Below are 20,307 nucleotides of genomic sequence, written 5' to 3'. Positions count from 1 at the left end.
CTGCTAGATTTGGGGAAGGAGAGGTGATTGTGGGTGGTAGGTGAAGGGAGAGGTCACTGTGGGAGGGAGAGGTCACTGTGGGTGCTAGGTGGAGGGAGAGGTCACTGTGGGTGCTGGGGAAGGAGAGGTCACTGTGGGTGCTAGGTGGAGGGAGAGGTCACTGTGGGTGCTAGGTGGAGGGAGAGGTCACTGTGGGTGCTAGGTGGAGGGAGAGGTCACTGTGGGTGCTAGGTGGAGGGAGAGGTCACTGTGGGTGCTGGGGAATAAGATGTCACTGTGGGTGCTAGGTGCAGCGAGAGGTCACTGTGGGTGCTGGTAGAGGGAGAGGTCACTGTGGGTGCTAGGTGCAGGGAGAGGTCACTGTGGGTGCTAGGTGGAGGGAGAGGTCACTGTGGGTGCTAGGTGGAGGGAGAGGTCACTGTGGGTGCTAGGTGCAGGGAGAGGTCACTGTGGGTGCTAGGTGGAGGGAGAGGTCACTGTGGGTGCTGGGGAAGGAGATGTCACTGTGGGTGCTAGGTGCAGGGAGAGGTCACTGTGGGTGCTAGGTGGAGGGAGAGGTCACTGTGGGAGGGAGAGGTCACTGTGGGTGCTGGTGGAGGGAGAGGTCACTGTGGGTGTGGGTGCTAGGTGCAGGGAGAAGTCACTGTGGGTGCTAGGTGGAGGGAGAGGTCACTGTGGGTGCTAGGTGGAGGGAGAGGTCACTGTGGGTGCTAGGTGGAGGGAGAGGTCACTGTGGGTGCTAGGTGGAGGGAGAGGTCACTGTGGGTGCTGGGGAAGGAGATGTCACTGTGGGTGCTAGGTGCAGGGAGAGGTCACTGTGGGTGCTAGGTGCAGGGAGAGGTCACTGTGGGTGCTAGGTGGAGGGAGAGGTCACTGTGGGTGCTGGGGGAGGGAGAGGTCACTGTGGGTGCTAGGTGGAGGGAGAGGTCACTGTGGGTGCTGGGGAAGGAGATGTCACTGTGGGTGCTAGGTGCAGGGAGAGGTCACTGTGGGTGCTAGGTGGAGGGAGAGGTCACTGTGGGAGGGAGAGGTCACTGTGGGTGCTGGTGGAGGGAGAGGTCACTGTGGGTGCTAGGTGCAGGGAGAGGTCACTGTGGGTGCTAGGTGGAGGGAGAGGTCACTGTGGGTGCTAGGTGGAGGGAGAGGTCACTGTGGGTGCTAGGTGCAGGGAGAGGTCACTGTGGGTGCTAGGTGGAGGGAGAGGTCACTGTGGGTGCTGGGGAAGGAGATGTCACTGTGGGTGCTAGGTGCAGGGAGAGGTCACTGTGGGTGCTAGGTGGAGGGAGAGGTCACTGTGGGAGGGAGAGGTCACTGTGGGTGCTGGTGGAGGGAGAGGTCACTGTGGGTGTGGGTGCTAGGTGCAGGGAGAAGTCACTGTGGGTGCTAGGTGGAGGGAGAGGTCACTGTGGGTGCTAGGTGGAGGGAGAGGTCACTGTGGGTGCTAGGTGGAGGAAGAGGTCACTGTGGGTGCTAGGTGGAGGGAGAGGTCACTGTGGGTGCTGGGGAAGGAGATGTCACTGTGGGTGCTAGGTGCAGGGAGAGGTCACTGTGGGTGCTAGGTGCAGGGAGAGGTCACTGTGGGTGCTAGGTGGAGGGAGAGGTCACTGTGGGTGCTGGGGGAGGGAGAGGTCACTGTGGGTGCTAGGTGGAGGGAGAGGTCACTGTGGGTGCTGGGGAAGGAGATGTCACTGTGGGTGCTAGGTGCAGGGAGAGGTCACTGTGGGTGCTAGGTGGAGGGAGAGGTCACTGTGGGAGGGAGAGGTCACTGTGGGTGCTGGTGGAGGTAGAGGTCACTGTGGGTGCTAGGTGCAGGGAGAGGTCACTGTGGGTGCTAGGTGGAGGGAGAGGTCACTGTGGGTGCTAGGTGGAGGGAGAGGTCACTGTGGGTGCTAGGTGCAGGGAGAGGTCACTGTGGGTGCTAGGTGGAGGGAGAGGTCACTGTGGGTGCTGGGGAAGGAGATGTCACTGTGGGTGCTAGGTGCAGGGAGAGGTCACTGTGGGTGCTAGGTGGAGGGAGAGGTCACTGTGGGAGGGAGAGGTCACTGTGGGTGCTGGTGGAGGGAGAGGTCACTGTGGGTGCTAGGTGCAGGGAGAAGTCACTGTGGGTGCTAGGTGGAGGGAGAGGTCACTGTGGGTGCTAGGTGGAGGGAGAGGTCACTGTGGGTGCTAGGTGCAGGGAGAGGTCACTGTGGGTGCTAGGTGCAGGGAGAGGTCACTGTGGGTGCTAGGTGGAGGGAGAGGTCACTGTGGGTGCTAGGTGGAGGGAGAGGTCACTGTGGGTGCTAGGTGGAGGGAGAGGTCACTGTGGGTGCTAGGTGGAGGGAGAGGTCACTGTGGGTGCTGGGGAGGGAGAAGTCACTGTGGGTGCTAGGTGGATGGAGAGGTCCCTGTGGGTGAGGGAGAAGTCACTATGAGTGCTTGGGGAGGTAGAGGTCAGTATGGGTCCTAGGTGGAGGGTGAGGTCAGTATGGCACACTAGGATTCCTATTCAGGCCTCTTCACCTGAAAGTGCCTCAGGCGGAGGCGGAGCTTCTCGCGGGTGGGCGGGGCTTACCGCGGTAGGGGGCGGGGCTTATTTTGCGCGATCAGAGGGGCCTTTTTTGCTGATTTTAAAAAGGGGGGTGCCTGGGCACCCAGAGCACCCCCCTCTGCACGTGCCTGGTTCTTCATATAGACCAATCTCGTTGCTTAATAGTGATTATAAAGCTTTTGCCAAAATATTATCAAACCCTATTAAAGCTGTTATATTGGATATAATTCATTCGGATCAATGCGGATTCATGCCTGGGAAATCTACATCTATTAATATCCGTAAAACATTAACCATTTAGTAATCAATCATGATATAATGGGAGATAGAGCATTGGTGTCATTAGACACTGCCAAAGGTTTTGACACTGTCGAATGGCAATTATTATGTCAAGTTTTAGGGAAGTTCGGTTTTGGGCAAAAATGTATATCCTGGATCCAACTTTTATACAAAGCCCCACAAGCTAAACTAATTATTAATGGTCATCAATCAGACTCACTATTCCTTACCAGGGGGACTAGGCAGGGCTGCCCTATCTCTCCTTACCTGTTCTCTCTTGTAATAGAAGTACTTGCTCTTAATATACTATCTAATGAGTTGATTAAAGGTCTACGAGTAGATGGCCTGCTTGATACATTGGCTTTATATGCAGATGACTTAATCCTTTATCTACAAGACACAGCAGGATCCCTCCAGCAAGTATTTCACACTATACAGACCTTTTCTGCCTATTCAGGGTTATGCATATATTGGCAAAAATCTGTTATTTTACCTTTAGACGCCAACTCTGTTATGGGAACTTCTCTACAAACGCAGCTTCAGGTGGTTAAGAGCTTTAAATACTTGGGTATTCACATTGTGGCCGACAAATCTGAATTTTATCGTCTAAACATTGACCCCTTGCTACAGTTTGTTAAAGAAAAATTTAATGCATGGAGCTTGTTCCCCATAAACGTCATTGGACGAGTGAACTTAATTAAGATCATTATACTACCAAAACTTTTATATGTTTTAGAACATGTCCATATCTTAATCCCTAAAAAATTCTTTGCAAAGCTCAATTCGCTAATAGCCACCTTTGTTTGGGGTAAAACTAGACACAGGGTTAGACTTCAAGCGTTTCAAGCCCCTAAACAATCTGCTGAGTTAGCACTTTCTAGTTTTTATTTATATTATTTAGCTGGTCAACTTAGATTCTTATCTACCTGGGTACATGATACTTTAGAACGCCCCATATCAAAGCAATTTTTGGCCAAATCGGTTAAAGGGGATAATTTGTTGTCCTTTTTGGAAAATCCTGGAACTCAATTACTTGGCAGAGGCACATATATTCATAGGCTGGCTGCTAGGATATGGGCAGAAGCTAAACATATTTTTGGAATAAATGCTCCACTAGAGATCACACCCCTGTGGGCTAATTATAAATACCCACAACTGGCAGCATTCCATGGGGCTCTTAAATGGCAGAATATAGGTGTCAATGTGTTTGCCCATCTTATTACCCAAGGTGTCTTTAAAACGTTTGACCAACTTAAACAAACGCATAGTCTTACTAACAAACAGTTCTACAAATACCTGCAATTAAGACATTGCTGGCAAACTCAGTTTGGTAATCTCCAAATGACCTTCTCTGATTTCCCATTAATTGGGGTATTGCGTACGCAGGGTATGAGTGGCTTAGTATCCATGTTGTATACTTCCCTTATCACAGTGTTGGCTGACAAGGATACAGATAAAATTAAGTCCAAATGGTCATGTCTAGTAGCTGATTTGGATGATGAGGAGTGGGAGGATGCTCTTAACTCGCCTACTCGGGCATCAATCTCAGCTAATGGCAAACTGATTCAGTTTTATATTATTTATATTATTAGACAAGCATATTTATCCCCCCTTAGACTATCAAAAATTAAAAATAACTACCCTCCAGCGTGTCCCAAGTGCTCGGCCGACTCAGCTGACTTTTGGTGCATGTTGTGGGAGTGCTCACAAGTACAATCCTTCTGGACACAGGTTATCCAGATGTTAGCTGAAATATTGGAAAAGCCAATTGTACGAGATCCTAAAATTTGCTTATTAGGAATAGTGCCTGAACAGCAATATAACAAATTTGAGCGCACCATGTTACGTGAAGCTCTGTTGTATGCACAAAGATCTATTACTCTAGGTTGGATTGCATGACCAACAGTGTCTGAGTGGGTCACTCAAGTCAATAGTGTACTACCTTATATTAACCTAGTATACCAGCATAGAAACTGTCCCGGTAAATATAATAAAGTATGGAGCAAATGGATTCTATTACCATTGACAGTAATTTTATAAGTGTCTTCTAAAATGTTCTAGGCTTACTGTAACAGCTATAAGAAATATATCTGATAGACTCACTGTTTGTGTTATGTTTATTATGTCCAGTTGACATATACCCTTTGGTTGCTTTGATCAATCTGCCTGTCTAACTGATATCCTTAAATGTTTACCTCCTGTATTACTCCTCGTATTTTGTAATGAGGATATTGCTATTCTGTTTTGTACCTTTTGCAGAATTTTTAAATAAAACCATGTTTAAAAAAAAATGCAAAGAAAAATATTTTTAAACTGTCATTTTTCTGAGTTTAAAAACCATTTTTCTTTGCATATTTAAAATCAATGTCTTTTAGAAAAATTCTTTTTTTGACGTGTACCCACTATTCTCCTTAACATATGCAGCAATTTTGGTGTCACTAGCATGTATGGGGGCTCGGCTAAAGTAGGAGCGAAATCAAGCTAAAATTACAAATGCTTATTTGAAATCAATCGAATTTACAAATCCTAATTACGTATAGACATAATTGTAAAAATGTATGTGAAATTTTGCGTAATCGTATTTAGCTGATTACGATCCTCATTATATGGCAAGACCCCACACACATAATTTTATTACTATGCTAGTGATAGGTCAGACTAAGTGAGGGTCATGTATTTCAATTTGCAACAGTGTGAAATTTTTCATCATGGTACCTGCTGAAAATGGCATGAAGGCCTCACTCTTCTTAAAGGTACCATTCTCATTTAGAAAATGTCCAGGATCGAATTGATCTGGGTTCTTGAACTGTTTGGGGTCTTTAAGGACTGAGGTTAGGAGTGGAAACACCAATGTACCCTGAAATGAAATGAAGAAAAAAAAACTTAGTGCACTAAGAATTTTATTTCAGACAAAAGTAGATCAAAGTATATAAAAGCTTTGAAGAAACATGGGATGGTGTTCTGGATACAACATATATCAACATAATTCATATAGGACGTTGAACTCAGTCATACAGTAGTACTTTCTGCAGTAGGACATTTAACTCATCCACAATATCTGTTGCAGTAGTTAGATTGTTTTATTAATGGAGAGGCAGTGATGATAAACTATAACTTAATCTTTTTACCCAAAAATGAAGAATAACTAATGCCTAGTAAGTGGGCAGACATCTATTAAATAAACCTTATTTTAAACTATCCTCAGGCATTTATCTTCTCTGTTTCATAATTAGGACCTTCTATTATTAACCCTATTAATTCTATTAACCCCTCTTGGAGTTTTCTCCAATGGGATCATTTTCATCTTCATTTTAAAAAAAAACCTCACTTTGCATTTGAAAGAGTAGGTGAAAAAATACTGTCAAAATTAATTTGAGGATTTCCTTGCTTGCTGGCGGCTCAAAGGGCATTTTATTGTCAAGGTGTGAAAATATCAACTAGGAGAAAACTCAGGACAAAAAGTTAATTGAACAGAGGCCATAGTTTTGAATCTTATTGAACTTAGAATCAGAAGAAGTCCTTTGGATACCACCATCAGAGAGGTCTTTTGAGTGATCTAATTGGGGCTTAACCTTTTTTTTTTCATAAGAAAGAAACTTTGAGTGGGACTAGTCATTGAGCCATATCCTATGAGTTCTTAAATTAGGTGATGGGAGCATTGCCTAATCATTTAGCTACTATCACTCCCCCCCCCCCCCCCCCTGGGATGAAGAACTCACTCGGGCGATATAATTGCCCAGCGAGCTCTTTAAACTCAACCCAATTACATTTTTTCATGCTGTGATGCTTCAGACCTGAGCGTTAGCTTTGACCTGCAAAGAGCAGGTTTAAACCAGCTGACGCACATGATAGCTGCTGCATCTGGGAGTCTCCTGTAATAAGGAGACCTCCAGAGCTCCCCATCAGGCCTCTGCACATCGCCGAAGCTTCCCGCAGCTGCGCTGTCGCCCCTGTCAATTTACATACTGGCGCTAACACCCACTGCCTCTTGGCGCAAGTCCCAATGCTGTAATTAGTGTATTCCTCTCGCAGAGCTCCAGCAAAGCATCTTTGAAGCTCCCGCCAGGGCTGAATTGGTCCACTATCTGGACCATTTTCCTCGGTCCAGACAGTGGACCAATGGGGAGCCCCAGTGGGAGCTTCAAAGATGCTTTGCCAGGGCTCAGAGAGACAGTAACCTGCAACTAGAGGAGGCGGATGTCTAGCGGTGGTAGGTAAATGACTGATGGGTGACCAATGAAGCTGCGGAGGGGCTTTGGCGATGTGTGGTGGCCTGGTGGGGAGCTCTGGGGGTCTCCTTATTAAAGAAGACCCTCAGATGCAGTGGCGGAAGATGGTGGCGGTTGTTCGGCGAGTGTGTGCGCGTGCACATCTCCAGGGGAGTGAGGCCGCAGTGCTGAAGGACAGCACCACAGCATAAAACCTCACTCCATTGCCCAGGTAAAGGGAACATCTCTCAGGCCTCCTATCAGCGGGAGGGAAGGGACACGGGAGGGTAGCGCTGACAGACAGCGCTTAGGTAAACATTGTGCTGGCGACACGCTGCGTGTCGCCAGCACTGCGGGGGTATAGCGGCGCGCAGGGGGGACATGGAGGCATACCATGGGGCAACAGAGGCTGGTGATAGTGTGCACAACCAGCCTCTGTGCCCCAGTAATTAAATCCCACCTCGGGTTCTCTTTAAAGTGATATTAACTATTTGGGAGTCATTTGACTGGTTCTGACTCAATATGGATGAGATTTTAGCAGTGCTGAAGATCTAAAGAAGATTACATTGTGTTTGACCTATTGTGGGATACAGCCTTCTGGTGGCAGCTGGACACTGGTCTGGTGTCTAGTGAATACTCATGCATCCTTCTACTGTGTGGTAAAGTTTGGAGGTGCCCTCATACTTTATGCATACTTTGTCAAATGAACACTTAAGTTATTATTAATCGGTATTACTTCTTTGGTACAGTATTTAGGCACAATGTAATCGCTAGAAAGAAATGCTAGTTCCAGGAAAAGCCTTATACAGAGACATGCATGCCCCAGATGTAGTATTACTTATGATAGTTAGGCCTTGTTTCCATCTATGCGCTTCTGTCCGCTTTTCAGCAACATGTATCAATCTGTAACATTGATGTGCTGATAAAAAGCGGATAGAAGCGGACAGATGGAAACAAGGCCTTAGGCCTTGTTTCCATCTGTCCGCTTCTATCCGCTTTTTTTCAGCACATCAATGTTACAGATTGATACATGTTGCCAAAAAGCGGACAGAAGCGGACAGAAGCGCATAGATGGAAACGAGGCCTTAGGGAATGTCAGGCTGCAACACTCAGATCCTTAGTTGTGCCACCTAACAGCGCAAGGGTTGTTCATTTCTAAGCAGGTGCTTTTCGGCACCAGGCAGGTAGCACCTGACTTGGGCGCCCTTATGGCACTACTGCTATAGTGTGTGCCCTGTGCCCGGGACATTCGGGGTTCTGGTGATCACCAGATCCTAAATGGTTTCTCCCTCTGAGTTGCTACAACTCGGAGGGGGAATAGTGTCTTCCGCGTCAGGAGTGACAGCAGGGTGAGCTGTCATTTGCCTGAACGCCTACGCATTCATTTCTGTCAGTGAGCCTTATGCAGTGAGACAGTAAGGAAATAGAAGGATTCCCCATAATGATACTGTATATTACTTAATGTAAATAGATTGCATGCCATACGATCAATCATTATTGATGATTTGTTAGGCCTGATTGAATGAGCTAGTAGACAGCTAGATGGCGACACTGGCAAACAGGTGCATTTTGAAGTATCTCAGAATTTTTAAGACAGGCACCTTGGGAATGTGAAATCCTCTAAAAGTTGTATCACTGCTGGCTGCATGGACTAGCCCTGTTGGTACAATATCCGCAAACCTCTGGATCTCATGGATGACGGCATCTGTGTACGGCATCTTACTCCTGTCCTCCACTGATGGACAACGATCTCTGCCTACCACATTGTCGATCTCTTTGTGGATCTTCTCTAGAGTGTACAAAAATAAAACAGTAGGAAAAATGTTGTGCATTACATTATTAGCTGTGAATGAAAATTAAAATTCCAATAGGTGCAGCTTCCACACTAGAATAAACTAGAATTGGCTCTGTTATCTGTTTTCACTTTGTGGCTGATGTTCTTCATTAGGTGAGGTGAGGAGAATATGGAGGCTGCCATCTTCATTCCCATTTAAACAATACTAGTTGCCTGACTGTCCTGTGATCCTCTGCCCCTAATACTTTTAGTCACAGAATGTGAACAAGCATAGAGTTTAGATATTCTGACTTAAGTCTGATTGGATTATCCACATAGTTGATTAACAAAAAAGTGTTCCTTGCGCTTCAACTCCAGATAACCAGAACCAGTCAGATCCAATATATCACTTGTCCAAACCAGGCAATTACATGATGTGCTGCTCCAAATAGGGAGTGTGCAAAAACCATCTGAGAAAGGAAGGAGCGCTCTAAGTGTGTTACCAATGGTTTGAACTTTATTGCGCATTAAAAGTGAATACTCACAAAATGAAGAATTCAAAGTTGCTTATCAGCAGGAAAGCCACCCGCTATACCCCTCTGCGGCAAAGCTGCGCGCGCTGTGGCCAGCAGCGCAGTGTACGATGTTTCCGGGAGGCTCGTCTTGCGAGGCAGTAGGCGGGGCCTATGGGCGAAGTGCGTGTGACGTCATTACGCATTTCGGCGCTCTGCGCCTTCATCAGATGACATCTGATGAAGGCGCAGAGCGCCTAAGCGCGTAATGACGTCACACGCACTTCGCCCATAGGCCCCGCCTACTGCCTCACAAGACGAGCCTCCCGGAAACATCGAACAATGCGCTGCTGGCCACAGCGCGCGCAGCTTTGCCGCAACCAGAAAGATTAGCAGCACTGCTAGGCAACTGATATTGTTTAAAAGGAAGTATCTATGGCAGCCATCCAATTTATATTTATTTAGTTATTTCCCTTCCTCCTAGTCATGATCGTTATCTGCTAATTACGAATACATGATTTTTTTGTGTAATTTTTTCAATTATGGCCATACATACAGTAATTTGATTTGGACATAAAATTTATTTTGCATAATCCATTCGTAATTTTGCATAATTATGTGAAATTTTGGGCCGATTTAGTGGTTAATAACAAAGCCCTCATACATGCTATTGTCATACATGCCAAAACTGCTACCTATGATAAGGATAATAGTGGTGTGAGGCCTGCTGGATCCTCTGCCTTGTTTCAGTTCCTATGCCCTAATCTCCTTCACAGTCTTCACTTGTGTGGCGTGTCCCCGTTCAGCTGAGAGATGGCAAGTGTGTTGTCCCAACACCAGGTTACACCCAGGCCTTGATATGCGCAAGGTATAGGAACAGAAAAGAACAAGTCAGAGGTACCGACAGAACCACACTAGACGGGAACAGGCGGAGAGTAAGACAGTCCGTGTCGGCAACGGGTGAATCAGATGAAGGCAATCCAATAACAATTCAGCGGTCATACACAGGAGATCAGACTATAATGGTACCAAGGGAAAAGGAAATCTCAGGTCAAGAACCGTTCCAAGGTCAGTGCAGGCGGCAATCCAATTACAGGGTCAATAGGCAAGCAAGGTCGTACACAGAAATCCACAATAATACTAGTCACACCCAGCGAAGTAGCCCAAGGCAGCTAACCCTATCATGGTCAAGGAACTCTGGTGAGTCAGCCCTTTAAATAACACTCCATGCACTTAAGGCCCACCCAAACTAACAGGACTACAAAGCCCATAATCCCCCACAGCAAACAACAGAGTGCAGAATAAGTTGCTCTGCCCCTTTAATTTAGCATTGCCCTGATTGGCTAGTGCCGACGCCATAGTGCATAAGAGCAGCGGCTGGCTGAGCATGCCTGACAACAAGGCTGTCAGGAGAGAGTACGTACTCGTTCATGCACCTCCACAAGGATGCCACTGGAAGAGTTAGGGTGCGTACAGACATGCGACTATAGTCGTTTAAAACGATCGTTACCGACGGCATTGCCCGACGATCGTTCGTAAAAAGTGCATGAACGATCATTAAAACGACCGACCAACGAGATATGTCGTTGGTAAAGAACGATCCATTCTGCCAGATCTTTTCCAACGACCATCGTTCAAAAAGTAATGTCTGTACAACGATCGGTCGTTGATCGTTCGTTCTCAAAGCTTTGCACATGCTCAAACAGTTCTTTTTGACACTTGTGTTTGAAATCAGTTTATACATCATGTTGCGCATGCAACGCTCGTTCCAAGATCATTCGTACATGAACGATGTTCAAAGTAGCCTTTCTTCAAACGATCATCGGCCGATACCTCCTTTAACATCGTTCGTCATTCAGAACGAACGATCGTTATCGTATGTCTGTACGTACCCTAAGACTGCACAGTCTGGCTCCTGGAAGCACATGAGTGGCCCTGATCAAATAAAAAAACTTGTAGTTTCTGACAAAGTCGATTTTAAAAATGCATAGGAAAAATTTTTTGTTTTTTTTTTTAAACCATTTTCCTTTGCATTTACAAAATGGATTATCTCAAAAACGACAAGGTCTTTTTTTACGGTCCTGAATACATTTACATATGAAATGAATCACGCTTTCCCCCAAATTTTGCATTACAATTTCATATTGTAATTGCAAATTACGATGCAAAATTACCATTATGTGGAATTTGTGCTCATTACTACTTCCTCCAGATCTGTAACTATAAAATTACAAAATATTCTGCCAAAAATGAATGACAGAAGCCTGTACTCTCCCAGAATATGGGCTGCCTACATAGCCTTATCTTGTCCCAGAAAATGACAGTGATAAATGAATGCATAATAATAAGCACATTTGCCAATGGCTGGGCTTCCAGTCGGTGTGCATGGAGAACAACAGATGAAGATGATGAGTGGCAGTTCTCTAATCAAGCCATAAGATACAGAAGAAGATAAGAACACAGCTGAAGAAAGTTGCCACGTTTGGAAAACAGATGTGAATTATGGATCTGAATTTAAAGAGAAACCGTGACCAAGAATTGAACTACTTCATCCCAGTCAGTAGCTGATACCACCTTTTACATGAGAAATCTATTCCTTTTCACAAACGGATCATCAGGGGGCTCTGTATGACTGATATTGTGGTGAAACTCCTCCCACAGGAAACTGTGAGGACCATGGTCCTGACAATTTCCTGTCTGTAAACTTCGTTTCCAACTGCCAAAAAACCAAGCAGCAGCTACTTCCACTGACATCATCTGCCAGCAGTAAAAATGTCACCATGTGATAAATGTCAGAATGTAAATCAGGGAGAGGAAAGATTTCACAATGAACAAACACTGACTAATTCATTTATACACAATTATTGTAAAAATGAAGCACCTTTTTATTACATTATTTTTACTGGAGTTCCTCTTTAAATAAAACTGAATTGGTCGAAAGGGAGCCTCATGGTCACTGATTCCAGCATCCTGATCACCCAGACTGCATGGTAAATGAAAGGATAAAAAAGGTGTGTAAAAAAAAAAGCCCTAGATATGACTCTACTTGGCCACAGATATTTTTTCTTTTCTTAAATAAATTATGCAGCCATCTGTGGCAAGAGAGATAAGATGCCTGTTGATTAACAGGGAAACGTAAGAATGTACATTAATATATACAGTATTCAATTTAATCATTTGAAGGGAGCCGTGCACATCATGGGTGCACCACTAGGCAAGGACCAGGCCGAGGCAGAGGCGAGAGAGGCTCCAGCCTCAGGGTGCAAGGAGGGGGCGCAAAACTCACTCAGCTATCATTCCCCTATTGTGTTTGTAGCAGAGTGAAATAAGAAAAGGGCATACATGGCAGTGACTGCAAGTCAGATAACTAGGTAAAAAGGTGTTGGGGGACGGGGGGGGGGGGGGGGGGGGTTTGGGGGCTCTTGGCCGCTTCTTAGTCCAATAGCAATAAGTGAGTGACGGCTGGGGTGAGAGGGATGGGGGCGCACTTTGGTGTCTCAGCCTTGGGTGCGGGAGGACCTTGTCCCAGCTCAGGCAAGAATCAATCACATCTCACTTAAGGCAGTGTACTAAGCCTAAGGATTGCAATTTGCAGTTCTTTGGCTTGGTAAATCAGGAGCCCAGTATCAAAATTGACAAGTGCATCCTGTACCATCCCTACAAGCTGGATGTTTAACATTAATATGGAATTACTTTATTGCATTTGAGTTCTAGTGGGAAGAGATAAACCTTACCTTGGATGTCCGGGTATTTGAGCATTACCAGGAAGCCGTATCGCAGCGTTATACTTGTAGTTTCAGTGCCAGCAAAGAATAGGTCAACTGCTACTCCTACTAGGTTCTCTTCATGGAATTCTGTTTCTGGGTTCTTTTTTTCCTAAAATGTATTTTTATAAACAGTTTTAAACATTGCAAAAAATTGGTGACGCCTTCTCCCATAATATGTTATTAAAGATTGCTTATATACTTCACACCATTAACATTTGACCCTCTTAAAGGGTACCTCAGTGCTAACTATTTTTCAAAAAGGACAACTAATATGTGTGTGGGGAGTTGTGCAGAGGATCACCGCACCTCCCGTGCCCCGGTGTCTACCACTTAAAGGACACCCGAGGTGAAAATAAACGAATGAAATAAACAATTGTCTCTATCCTCCTTCTCTTAAAAATGACGTTTTTAAGATGTTCCATGGTTTTATTTTATATTTAAATCTACTTTTTAAGTATTTACTGTTTGATTGTTTTTTCTAAATGACACCTTCATTGAAGTATGCAAGAGCTAAAATCTATGAACTATTGTTCCTTTTTATCTCTTTCCTGCTCTCAGAAGCCATTTTCTGCTAGGAAAGTGTTTTATCATTGTAATTTCTTATCAGTGAGAGTCACACTGTAGTCTGACTCAGTCCTGACTCATGCCTAATACACACAGTACATTTTTCTGCTCGATTTTCCACCCAATCTTTTTTTCCGCTCGGTTCTGCACTCAATTCTGCTCTCAATTCTGTTATCTTCTGCTCATTTTTCTAATCTTTTTCCATTCACTATTATGAGAAATTGAACGCAGAATCGATCGTGAGTAATATTGGACATGAGGAAATTTATCAATCGGATGCATCTATCGTACGAAAAAACGTAACGTGTGTACCCAGCATAAGACAGGAACTGCCTTTTACAAACCTGATGTTTAACTCTTTCAGGAAGAGAAAGAAAAAAAGTACCACAACATAGTTATTTGTGTGCTAGGCACTGTACATACACATGTCTATCTCATCATGTCACATGTCACCTCGGGTATCAATTAGTGTTGGGCGAACAGTGTTCGCCACTGTTCGGGTTCTGCAGAACATCACCCTGTTCGGGTGATGTTCGAGTTCGGCCGAACACCTGATGGTGTTCGGCCAAACCGTTCGGGTTCGCCCGAACTACTAAATGCCCGGCCGAACAGGGCCGAACAGGGCCCTGTTCGGCCGAATACCGCCCCCCCTATGGGGTCGCAGGCATAAGGGGGAGCATGCCCCGATCGCGGGGGGGGGGGGGTCGGAAATTCCCCCCACCCCCTCCGCTAGCGCTCCCCCCTCTGCCCGCTTCCCCATAAAAAAGTTGGCGTAAAGTTAAATATTACCGGTGGTGGCTGCTGCAGTGGCTGGCTGGCAGTGGTGTGAATGAGGAGGAGGAGTCCGAGTATGACGCGTTGAGGCCAGGCAGCGGGCGGTTCAGCGGTAGTACCCTTGTGGTACTTCCGCCCTTTCTCTGACCTCACGTCCTCTACGTGATGACGCATACGAGGGTACGCGTCACGCGTACCATCGTATGCGTCATCACGTAGAGGACGTGAGGTCAGAGAAAGGGCGGAAGTACCACAAGGGTACTACCGCTGAACCGCCCGCTGCCTGGCCTCAACGCGTCATACTCGGACTCCTCCTCCTAGTCCTCACTCACACCACTGCCAGCCAGCCACTGCAGCAGCCACCACCGGTAATATTTAACTTTACGCCAACTTTTTTATGGGGAAGCGGGCAGAGGGGGGGAGCGCTAGCGGAGGGGGTGGGGGGAATTTCCGACCCCCCCCCCCGCGATCGGGGCATGCTCCCCCCTTATGCCTGCGACCCCATAGGGGGGCCGTATTGCGGCATGTTCGGGTCCCCATTGACTTGCATTGAGTTCGGGGTTCGGGCCGAACATGCCGAACATCTGGCCCATGTTCGGCCTGTTCGGCCCGAACCCGAACATCCAGGTGTTCGCCCATCACTAGTATCAATTAAAGAGAACCAGAGACGTAGAATAAATAGATTTATACATACCTGGGGCTTCCTCCAGCTCCATAAGCCTGGATCGCTCCCACGCCGCCGTCCTCCGCAGCCTCTGTCCGCTGGTACCGGGTCCCGTAATTTCCGCCAGTCGAGCCAGGTGACGCAAGTGCAGTGCGCTCCCTCCATATTACGCATGCGCACGCGTACAAAGCCGGAGGGAGCTCCTGAACATGCGTACAACTGGTCGCGTCCGGCGGAAGTGACGGGACCCGATACCGGCGATAGAGGCAGCGGAGGATGGCGGCGTGGGAGCGATCCAGGCTTATGGAGCTGGAGGAAGCCCCAGGTATGTATAAAATCTTTTTCAATTTTTTACATATGCTTCCTCTCTGGTTCCCTTTAAGGACCAGAGCTATCCTTTCCCTATTTTGCTCAGTGATTTCTGTGATTGGCTCACAGCAATCACAGCCAGGGTCAGAAGCCAATGAAATTGGCTCTTGACTGAGATGCAGAAGCTCTGCTGTCACTGAGACAGCAGAGCGAGCGGGAGCAGCGATGAACAGTGGCGCAGATGGCGTGAGTGAGTGGCAGTGAATAGTTGGAATCTACGTCCTGTCAGACCCGCACAGCCACCAGCAGGATGTAGATTCAAACTATGTCAGTCTGGAAAAAGTGAAAAAATTTAAAGACAACTCTACCAAAATATTTATATGATAGTATGTGTAAACCTGTGACCCTTTATAAATGTGATTTAGTTCATAAAAAGTAAAGTAATAACTCTGTGATTGTTTTTTAAAAAACAAAACAAAAACACTATTGTCTGTAACCAAGTAGATGTATTTAATGATATGCCAAATTTCTAGTCAGTATAAAATCTGTTATGGGTTTATGAAGTGATGTTTAAAGATTTGCTCAAAAGTGTATGTAGTGCCAAGAATACAAATAACTAGTCTTTGTTCCTTCTTTCTCTTTCTGCCTGACAGTGTTTCTCTCCAGTCAGGACCTTGTTGGACTTTATCGTAACCCTCACTTATAATGAAAACACTGTCCTGGAAGAGAAAAACTTCTGAGCGCAGGGATAAATAAAAAAAAAGTCCGTAGTTCATATATTTTAGCTCTAAGTCATGGAAAGACTGTGTCATTGAGCAGATACAATAAAACATTAAATCTACTTTTTAAAGTTTTTAAACATAGATAAAACTGTGGGGTGTCTAAAAAGAGTAACTTTTAGGAGTAGGAGGGTCCATGTTAAACCTAGTTTGCTGAAAAATGAGTCTGTATTGCTGCTTGGTTTTGACATTGTAGAGTAACTGCTATTGGGATGATTGCTGAATCAGACACCCAAGTGGCGATGGAAAGAAACTCTCCACATTTCTTGTTAGTGGATACCTAAGCAATACTTTTTGCTCTAAAATTTTGTATCCATAATCTAAACTTAGCAGCTTCCAGTTTTATCTTGTTTCTATTTTTCAAGGTCTTGCCCTTTCCTTTGCATCCCACATCCAAAGTATTACATGATCCTGCAGCTTCCACCTCTGCAACATTTCCAGGATCGGCTCCTACCTGTTCCTGGCACCACAAAACTCCTCATCCATGCCCTTGTTATCTCCCGCCTAGACTATTGCAATTCCCTTTTATCAAGCCTCCCCTCTAACCATATAGCTCCCCTTCAATCAGTAATGAATGCAGCAGCCAGACTTATCAACTCTTCTCATCACAGGACCTCTACAACTTCCCTCTGTAAAGCCCTCCACTGGCTCCCAATCCACTTCAGGATGAATTTCAAAACTCTGTGCTTGGCCTACAAATTGGTGCACAGGGCCTGCCCAATCTCCATCTTGTCCACAGGCATATACCGGCCCACCCCCTCCCTTCCTCAAATGATCTGTGCCTGTTTGCACTGCGCATATCTCATGCCCATGCATGATTGCAAGACTTCACTAGGGCTGCCCCCACTCTCTGGAACGTGCTCCCACCAGCTATCAGACTCGCCCCCACCTCTAATACCTTTAAATGAACCTGCACCCACCTTTTCATGCTCCCCTAACCCCCCCCCCCCCACACACACACACACATCATTATCATAATACATTCTGCTGGGCACCGTCTCAACACTGACACACCTATTGCCTCTACCACCACCCTTTAGATTGTAAGCCTCTTGCAGGGCCCTCCTCCCCAGTGTTTCCAGCAATCTTACTGTCTAAAGCTAGGTACACACCATACAATTTCCTGGCAGATTTACCTGCCAGATCCATTATTTCCAACATGTCCGATCTGAATTTCGATCATTTTTTAAATTGTTTTTTTTCGATCATTTTTCAATCAATTTTTTGTTCAGTTCTATGAAAATCTATCAAAAAAAGATTGAAAAAACGATAACAAAATTGATCGGAAAATCGAAAAATTGATTGAAATTCAGATCGGGCGTGTTGGAAATAATCGATCTAGGAGGTAAATCTGCCAGAAAATTGTATGGCATCTACCTAGCATAAGACTCCTATTGCAGACTAGGACTCTATTTTGACCAGACACTAAACTACTGTTATGTGCATGATCTTGTTTTGTTGTGAGCTCCTTGTATGTGCTACCTTGTATGTTAACCCATTTATCTATTGTGCAGCGCGGCGTGATACAGTATATTGGCCCTTTATAAATACAGATAAGGTAAATACAGATGAATACAGGTGAAAACGCTTTGTGAATCATGCCTATTGTGTTGCACCCTTTAACTCTAAAGCAAGTCAAAGCTCTGAATCATGTTCAAGACAAAAAAATACTGTGCCTGCTCACCTGTTCCATCTTGATCAGGAAACAATCTATGAGGTCACGAGGACAATTCTCATCCAGTGTCTCCTTGTGTGCCTTTACCTTCTCTGCGAGAGATTGTCTCATGGCTTCAAAACTTGTGAAAAGCATCTGGTGGGGGCCGGGAATGTAGCTCAATACGGTGGGGAAAAAATTCAATAGCTGAAACAAACATAATTATGCTATTAAATTGTACAACAATAATTTATGAGCACAACATCATACACCGAACCTATATTTTAAACTGTCTGTCACCTCAAATCCCATCTATTTTCTGTATAGGCACCTGTGAAACTGTGTGATGCTTTTTTGGGAAGCAGGAGTGCATGAGGCAAGTGGACATAAAGGGCACCACCATTGACTCTCATGTTAAATATCATTTGACGGAAGCCAAACAGGAAATTTGGGCACCCGGTGAATAATAACGTTTACAATGGGAGCCCAGCGGTGAATAATAACGTTTATAATGGGAGCCCAGTGAATAATAACATTTACAAACATATATTGCTTCCATCTACGTAAAGTTTCATAACTAAAACAATATTTTCTGGAAAATACAAACACTCCTCAAATAAATAAATATATTGATTAAAAATAATAATTTGATAAACGATAGATATTGGAGTTTTAGGGTTAGGCATCACTGGGGGGGGGGGGGGGGGGGGGTCTTAGGGTTAGGCACCAACAGGGGGGGTCTTAGGAATAGGGACCACCTAACCTAAGGGCTAGGGATAAGTAAAGGGAGGGTTCTGTATGAGAGTTGGGTTATTTTTAACTGTAGTAAAATGTTAGTAATATTTACTAATGTTTTACTACAGTTATTATGAATGTATTTATATTTTCTTTCATTGTTATAAACAATATTTTCAGATTTTATTGGATGAAGAAATGATAAAAGATGGTTATACACATTATACAAGTATAACGAATATACATATATTATTGTTTTTAGTGTTATAAACAATGTTTTCAGATTTGTATTACAAGAAGACTGTAAAATAACAAGAAGAAACAATAAAACATGGTTTTTGACAATATCATTACGTTTCGCTACACCACAGGCCCTTTTTTCCAGGCGCCCATTTTTGATACTCTCAAAGCCCCCCCCCCCCCCCCCCCCAAAAAAAAATACTGGTAAGTTAATTGGCTTACCCCCCAAAACTGCCCCTAGACATGGTATGCATTAGATGGTTGCCTTCTATAAGGGACAGTTAGTGATGTGATTACAGACTCTGTGACAACAGCATGTATGGGGCCTTTTCTATAACCACTAAAGCTGGTACAAATTACATGAAAATTACGCAAAATTAGGAAATCAATTTAAATTACAAAGGTAATTACATATGGGTGTAATTGTGAAAATGTACATGAAAGTTTGCGCAATTGATTGGGCGGTGTTTCAGAATACAGATGTACAATGACCCAAAACATACAGCCACAGCAACTCAGGAGTTTATTAAAGCAAAGTGGGAAATTCTTGGATGGCCAACTCAGTCACCTGATCCTAACCCAATTCAGCATGCATTTCACTTGTTGAATACTACACTTCAGACAGAAAGGCCCACAAACAAACAGCAACTGAAAGCTGCTGCAGTAGAAGTCTGGCAGAGCAAAGCTTTCGCCAGCAAAGGGTTCTCAACCAAGTATTGGAAATGAAAATTTTATTTCCATGAATTTAATTTGTTCAATTACTTTTGAGCCCCTAAAATGAAGGTATTGTGTTACAAATGCTTTAGTTGCCTCACATTTTTATGAATCTACTTGTTCACTCCACTGGATTAAAGCTGCAAGTCTGCACTTCAACTGCATCTGAGTTGTTTCATTTAAAATTCATTGTGGTAATATACAGAACCAAAATTAGAAAAAAGTTGTCTCTGTCCAAATATTTACGGGCCTAACTGTATATGTGTGTGTATACAAAGTCCAACACCTTAATTCCCTCCATAAGCACATGGCACCTTGTAATGATGATATTACACTGGCGCTCATGCAAGTGGGCGGAGCTACAGGGCGAGAGCTGGCGCTGACCCCATCCCCCCACCACTGATCTCTGTTTTTGAGCCTCAGGAGCCCTGGTCTCAATCCTTTCACAGGATCACCCACGTCCCCCCCCCAACACCCTGAAAAAAATAGGTGCTGGGGGGCATGGTTAGGTGTTGGGGATCATGGGTAATCTGGAAAATGGATTGGAAAGGGTTATTAATCCTTCCACTGAGTAATGTTGGTACTTACTATCCTCAAGTTTCTTACACGGTTTTTATGCCTGGTGGAAATGAGAATTTTGCTCTAACTGCATGATTAATCATTTAGGGGACTAGACTGAAATTCCCTGAAAATACACCTAAATCCCTCAGGGATCACAAGTTTATTTTATTGTTGAATGGTATTGATTTATGTTACCTATATATTTAAGATCTGGCCTGAAATCGTCCTTGTACACCAGAGCCA

At 44.8% G+C, this 20,307-nt stretch overlaps 1 protein-coding gene across 1 annotated transcript in view; it reads right to left on the bottom strand.

The window, feature by feature from the left end:
* LOC137528919 (cytochrome P450 2H2-like) overlaps nt 1-20,307 on the bottom strand; it is a 45,018-nt gene that overhangs the window by 8,922 nt on the left and 15,789 nt on the right. Inside the window, exons 5-8 of the mRNA XM_068250683.1 lie at nt 17,845-18,021; nt 13,038-13,179; nt 8,619-8,806; nt 5,525-5,666 (exon numbers count right to left, since the gene is read on the bottom strand). Of these exons, the coding sequence (XP_068106784.1) occupies nt 5,525-5,666; nt 8,619-8,806; nt 13,038-13,179; nt 17,845-18,021 (649 nt within the window). The remainder of the gene's footprint in view (nt 1-5,524; nt 5,667-8,618; nt 8,807-13,037; nt 13,180-17,844; nt 18,022-20,307) is intronic.

The sequence above is a fragment of the Hyperolius riggenbachi genome, chromosome 8, assembly GCF_040937935.1.
Source record: "Hyperolius riggenbachi isolate aHypRig1 chromosome 8, aHypRig1.pri, whole genome shotgun sequence".
Taxonomy (NCBI): Eukaryota; Metazoa; Chordata; class Amphibia; order Anura; family Hyperoliidae; genus Hyperolius; species Hyperolius riggenbachi.
This window is presented reverse-complemented; position numbering and strand designations above follow the sequence as displayed.